Source organism: Micromesistius poutassou (assembly GCF_964030765.1).
Source record: "Micromesistius poutassou genome assembly, chromosome: 15".
Taxonomy (NCBI): Eukaryota; Metazoa; Chordata; class Actinopteri; order Gadiformes; family Gadidae; genus Micromesistius; species Micromesistius poutassou.
The window spans coordinates 10,905,567-10,912,383 of NC_140285.1; the positions used below are offsets into that span (position 1 = coordinate 10,905,567).

General features: G+C 48.3%; 1 protein-coding gene across 1 annotated transcript in view; it reads left to right on the forward strand.

The window, feature by feature from the left end:
• Nucleotides 1-2,979: 2,979 nt before the first annotated feature.
• The window catches only part of nkain4 (sodium/potassium transporting ATPase interacting 4), a 37,480-nt gene continuing 33,642 nt past the window's right edge, over nucleotides 2,980-6,817 (forward strand). The window contains exon 1 of the mRNA XM_084480023.1: nucleotides 2,980-3,249. Within this exon, the coding sequence (XP_084336149.1) occupies nucleotides 3,196-3,249 (54 nt within the window). The 5' untranslated portion in view covers nucleotides 2,980-3,195. The remainder of the gene's footprint in view (nucleotides 3,250-6,817) is intronic.

Below are 6,817 nucleotides of genomic sequence, written 5' to 3' on the forward strand. Positions count from 1 at the left end.
CTGGCGGTTGCTCGGGTGAAGCGGCACCCATGTGACACACGGCTAGGGTAACCCATTCAAAAGAAACGGCCTTCTTGGGCCAGCGCCCCCTAACGGGAAACAATTGACATGACCGATGACGTCTCATTGAGCGGAATTTAACTAGTGGTATCTAATATTCATTAGACAAATCGTTATCTGAACATACATTCTTCAGCTATTCCTCATCAATGTCTCTGTGTTTTCTTCTTCCTCTTTTTGTCCACTGGGGTCCGGGGCTTTCATCGTTGTCAGAGAGCGGATAAATATTGCGTCATTGAAGACTGACTGCCACCTAGGGTATGCATAATCTTAGCATTTTATGAGCATGGCCTGAATACAAAACTGATTAATATCCTTGTTGTACATGCAATGCTGTCTGAAATTGGATTTAAACTTTTGGATACAAGTGCTTTTGGAAGAATGCAATTGCAACTTTGCTCATTTTGAGTGTTGTCTGGGAAAGATATAAGCTGAAATGACTCGATGCAATTGAACGGTGCAGTTAAACATTTAAACATTCTTCCAGTTGAGGCTATGCATGATAAGCAGTGTTTCAGGAACCTATCCATTAATCACATCTCATATTCATCAAGACCAAAACAGGGATAAACCCTACTGCATGGGCTTGTGTATCAAACTGTCTTAACAAGATGGAGACCACTTCAATGTCCCTCAGAAGTCTTTATCTGAATCTCCTGAGATGAAAGACTGGAGCGTCTCTGACTATGTCAGAGCGATATCTTTTAAATGAAAACGGTATCAGTCTGGGGCAGTTTGGGGTCAAAGACAATGAGGGTACGAGGGTAAACCAGGGGGAAAGAGGAGAGAAAGAGAGAGAGACAGAAAGAGGTGGCGACAGAGAGAGAGAGAGAGAGAGAGGAAAAGAGATGGAGACCGAGAGAGAGAAGGAGAGAGACAGAAAAAGAGAGAGAGAGTGTGTGTGTGTGTGTGTGTGTGTGTGTGTGTGTGTGTGTGTGTGTGTGTGAGAGAGAGAAAGAGAGAGAGCGACAGAAAGGGAGAAAGAGAGATAATGCTGGAGGGAGGGAGCTGAAAAGACTTTCAAGGAGAAGAAAGAGGTCTCCTTCTGAGGGGTCTTTGTGCCCCCGCTCCGCCATCCGCCGGACTCTGTAAGGTCTCCTGCTCTGCCTCACAATGCAGCTCCGCTCCGAGCTCTGGGCCACTGGCTGCCCTGTCGCTTCACGTTAGCGTCTTGTCAGGAACAACGGCCTCATGGGGGGCTGGCGGGGCGGACACCGGACACAAGGACCAGCCTTTCAGGACGGACGGACGTACACACACACACACACACACACACACACACACACACACACACACACACTGGATAAACACACACACACACACACTGGATAAACACACAATGGATAAACACACAAACACAAACACTGGATAAACACACACACAAACACGCACACACTCACACTCACTTGCTATAAACACACACACACACATACATATACACACAATCACTGGGTACACACATTGGACACACACACACACACACACACACAAACACTCTCTCTCTCTCACACACACACACACACACACACTGAATCTGTTCTTTAGTGGTGCAGGTTCGAACAGCATGCCTCCCCATGCCACATGGTCTCACAACAATGGTGAAAGTCTGCCTCAGAATAAACCACTGACCAAAGATGAAAGTTTCAAGTTTGTTCTTGTCTCCTAGAAGCATGCTAATCTTAGCAGCTCATAGAAACATGCAAAACATCAAAGGTATGAAAAAATTAACAGGGGAAAAAACACAAGTCTTGTCCCTCTTCAGCTTCCAAAAATAAAGATGGTTTATTTTTAGACCTGGAGCCCGGGTGTGTGGAGGTAGCTAGCAGGCTGAGGGTGCAGGCTATAGGCACAGCTGGCTCACAAACACACACACGCACACACACACACACACACACACACACACACACACACGCACACACACACACACACACACACACACACACACACACCATGGGATGCTGCTGCTGGGACAGGAGAGGGAGGCTTTTAAGGGGCCCGGTTTAAGGGTGGGTGATGTAATCACATGTGAAGTCTCTCCTCTGGTAGGCGCACAGACATGTAAAAGATTCATCATGCTGGCTAAGGGAATTGGAACTCACTCCTAGAAAGAAAGAGAGAGAGAGAGAGAGAGAGAGAGAGAGAGAGAGAGAGAGAGAGAGAGAGAGAGAGAGAGAGAGAGACGGTAGGGGTCCAAACAAGAGCAAAAGCAAGCAGGGTATTTTTATGTGTGTGTGTGTGTGTGTGTGTGTGTGTGTGTGTGTGTGTGTGTGTGTGTGTGTGTGTGTGTGTGTGTGTGTGTGTGTGTGTGTGTGTGTGTGTGTGTGTGTGTGTGTGTTCATTCGATGACTTCACTTTAATTCACGCACCAAATTATAACTGCTGTCGTTTAAAAATGAATGAGCATGACATGTTGTAGCCTATGTTCACCACAAGATGGCGCAAACAACCTGTCACCTTGATATGTTGATGAGTTCACTGCCTTTCAGCAGCAATCAAAATGTGTTAAAGACTAATTCTTTTTTCAAAATCCCCAGATGTTAAACAAGCTAAATGAGCACTTTAATGTTTCAAAACTGGTATTAAGTAACAAACAAAATGACTCGATATCCTCCCTCTAATTAAATCCCTATACTAAGGCGATATTGCTAGTTTATTACAAGATTAGATGCATAGTAAAAGATAATGTCCCATTTGTCTGCCAATTACCTGATAGAATGGCTTTATGTTGCCTAATAACAGCCCACCAAACACCAGTGAACGTCACCCCATCCTCTCCCCCTTACCCCCCCCCCCCCCCCCCTCCCCCTTTGACGAGCCACCCCTCAAGCACCGGCTTCCCACCACACAGTCGAGACACACACACACACACACACACGCAGCCAGCGACTTCAAGTGCGAGAGGTTAGGCACAACCGACAAGGCACAGTGGTGCTGTTACACATTTCTTAGAGTTGTGTAGACAATCAGGACCGCAGACAGCACAGAATGGGACACTTGTGCTTGGTGTTTTTTTGATGCTGTACTCGGACCGAGACAGTTCGCCATATCAAGAGCTCTGCGGGCGAGTGCCAAGAGTCGACCCGTTCCAAAGTACTCACTAGTCCCGGCGCCGAGTCGCTCTCTGCCGCTGACACCATGGGCTGTTGCAGCGGACGATGCACGCTCATCTTTATTTGCACTTTACAACTGGTAAGTTCAGCCGGGGGGGGGTAGCATTTCATTTGTGAAACGTGGTTAAAAGTATGAAATGGGTTTTAGTGTTTTTTTTCCATTAAGTTATGGGTGTTTTCGTGTGTGATATGTCACCCATAACGTTACACACTGTGGTGATCCCCTATTGATGTGTTACTAGCAGTATCGTTATCTCTCTCTGGGATGATTAGCCTTTGAGTCTTGTCTATGGAAAACCAAGTACGGACTAATATGTGATTAAAATATACAGATTTGCAAGTCAACCATACTACTACAGACTGTTTCTGGCATGTTAGGTCAAGATTTATAAAGGTATACCAACAAATACCACGTGATCAGCCACTATACTCCCTGCCTTTTTCCAACATGATCAGTCATGACACAAACATACAGAGTCGGGCGAAATGTCAAACCACTTCAGTGACTTCAGCCTACAATAGCGGGAGCAATCTTAATCACAGCCGTTGTACTGTGAACACTGGTGGTCCACATTACTCCACAGCAGAAGTAGCTATTAGCCTCGCCGAAGATGGATGGTTTGGGTTTGGTGCTCACTGGGCTGAGAGCTATGACATTTTACTGATGGTAGTCATCTAGTCTAGGGGCAACGCTTCCCAACTTCTTCTCCATGGCTCACAAGCCGGCTTTGTTTCTTCCCCCCCACACTCCCCATCACCATCCCCTGAGTAGAGTTTACGTGACAGGGGGTGACCATGTTATTTATGGTGGCATTAAAACGGAAGCCTGCCCCCCCCACCCCAACGTGCGATCAGATGCTGGGGGAACACTTAAAATCCACTGCTTACAAAGAGTAAAGAAGCAGACGAAGGGAAATCAATAAGTCGTATGCGAGGCAACATCGAGAACAACAAAGGAGGAGGGCAACGGCGGCGATGGTTCCTAAACGGCCTCATTAGTGTTTGATGAAGAAGACAGATATTTGTTGTTTGGCAGGCAGATGTGAGCAAAACGGAGCCCCAAGTTTGTGAAAAGCTTGTTGTTGCTGTGGATCCTAGCCAGTGGAAACATTTCCCTCCTCTTAGCGATGCCTCTGGTGGCTTAACCCAAGGTGCCACTTTCCTGCAGTCCTGTGTCATCACCTCCCACATATAGGTCATCATTTCCACACTGTGCCCACGTGCTCTGCTTTCTCCATCCCCACATGATGTACATCGAAACGGTGAAAAACATAGTTAGTATCTTGACCCACTCTGAGTTGTTTGTTCTCGGTCTGGGGGGGAAGTTGGTGTTTCAGATGTTGGCCCACTTCGCCTCAAGAGGAAAGTGGAAGGAATTTGATAAACAGCATCCTGTTTGAGTGGACTTTTTCTGCATCTTATCACAAAATATCTGTCTATTGGGTGTGTGTGTGTGTGCATGGGCGCCCCTCTCCCCCCCTCCTCCCTGGCCGCTTCCACACTCACATACCTTTACCCACCCACCTTGCAGCACACACACCTGTTCCCCCCCCCCCCCCCCCTCGATCTGGGGACCTCTCCTCCTCATTAGGAGCCGGAGAACATTTATTAAGTGGTGTATGAAGCTGTCAGCATGCTGCCTAAACGCTCCCCGAGGACTCTGCAAACTGCTTCATTTTCCCCACAGCCCTATTTTTGGGTGACCTGAGACTTTCTGACTTCCTTTAATGTGTGAGTGTGTGTGGCGGGGGGGGGGGGGGGAGAGAGAGCAGCGGGTGTGTGAGGCAGGCACGCGCACACACACGCACACACACACACACACGCACACACACACACACACACACACACACACACACACACACACACACACACATACACATACCTGCATGATCGCGTTGACCTTTCCGTGACCCTGTCAAGAGTTCAACCAGGTGTGGGTCGGTAGGTAGCTAGTGTGTGTTCAGTGTGTCCCACCTGTGGACCCCCTCTAGTGTCCACCCCCACACACACACACACACATACACATCTCTGGTCTCTCTGATGTATAAATAGGTCCCGCCCTGAACCCCTGCGTGTGCTAATTAGTCGGCCGTAGGGCTCAGATCAAAAGCCCGCCTGCCATCCCTGGCCGTCCCCTAATTGAATTGCAATGTGCTTTACTCATCAACGAGAACCCCATCCTCCCCCCCCCCCCCCAAACTCACACTCACACCCATCATCTCACCGTGGATTGAGGGCAACGGATAATGAGGCCTCATCGATCGGGAACAGCCTCTCTGATCCGTCTCCCCCTGGTAACCCGGCGGTAACGGTTGGGTGTGGACGTGTGGACGGTGAGGCCAGACAGATAGAGAGCTGATGAGTGGCTCTGAGCGCTCTGGTTCAGTTGTTCAGAGGATGATGATGATGCTGCTGCTGCTGCCTGACGAGATTTGGGTCTGTAATGATCGATTTGGACGACACAAGCACGCACACATGCACACACACACACACGCACACGCATAGGCACACGCACATGCATATGCACACGCACACGCACGCACACAAACATACACACACACACACACACAAGCACACACAAGCACATGCACGCACACCCAAAATAATAGGCTGGTTTATTTTAGTTTTGATTCAACAGTGCTTCTTTATGTCCTCTTTATTTCCTTCTTTTTTTTTTTTGGAGGTGACCTGAAGTTCAACTTGGGGCTGAAAGCAAGCGATCTGATTGGTCAGGTGGAGGTAATGAAAACAGAACGTCAGCGAGGGAGGGCCTAATGACTGGGGTTGAGAAAAGCTGTGTTTGTGATGAATGGCCATGGCCTCTCGGTTTGTCATGGTTACTTGTGTGAAATGGGTCAGGGGAGATAGACAGGCAGTCACTCTAGTCACACACACACACACACACACACACATGCACACACACACACACACGCACACACACACACACACACACACACACACACACACACACACACTTTAATGAGATCAGAAAGGAACATTGACCCTGAAACTGTCATGGCTGTTATGTGGGCAGACCCCATAACACAGTGCTCAGTCACGCACACACTCACGCACTACACACACACACACACACACACACACACACACACACACACACACACCGTCCTTGTAACCAGTTCAGAGAAGCCTCCTGAATGGAGCTTTACATTTTTCTCAATAGAGTATGAAGCGTGAGGTTTTCCTTTAGTCACAGCGAGGCGTCGGCTCACGGCCTATACCTGTTCACCCTCTCCTTCCATCCTTACCGTCCAAGGCAGATGATCCCTCCTGCACCTCCCCCGGTGCAGGAGGGAGGGCAGTGATCTGTAACTCTGGTTGGGATTGTAGAATGTAGTGGATGGTATTTGCGGCGGGCCTTTTCAACCGCCAACCCCGAGCTTATTCCAATGTGTGTTCCTATGTGGGCCCATGTTAGTTCCCTATCAAGTAATCCTTTGTTTAACTCCTCTTTTTGATGAGACAGCGCTTGATTCAAAATAAACATGCTGTCTTTGTGAAGGCATTTCAGAAAGAAAATGAAAAGTTTTCACTTCCGGAAGAGTTTAGACAGCAGAGGGAGGCCAGCCCGCACTTTATGCTAACCAAAGAGCTCATCAGGTCGGGGAGACATACTCCTTGGCAGCTAT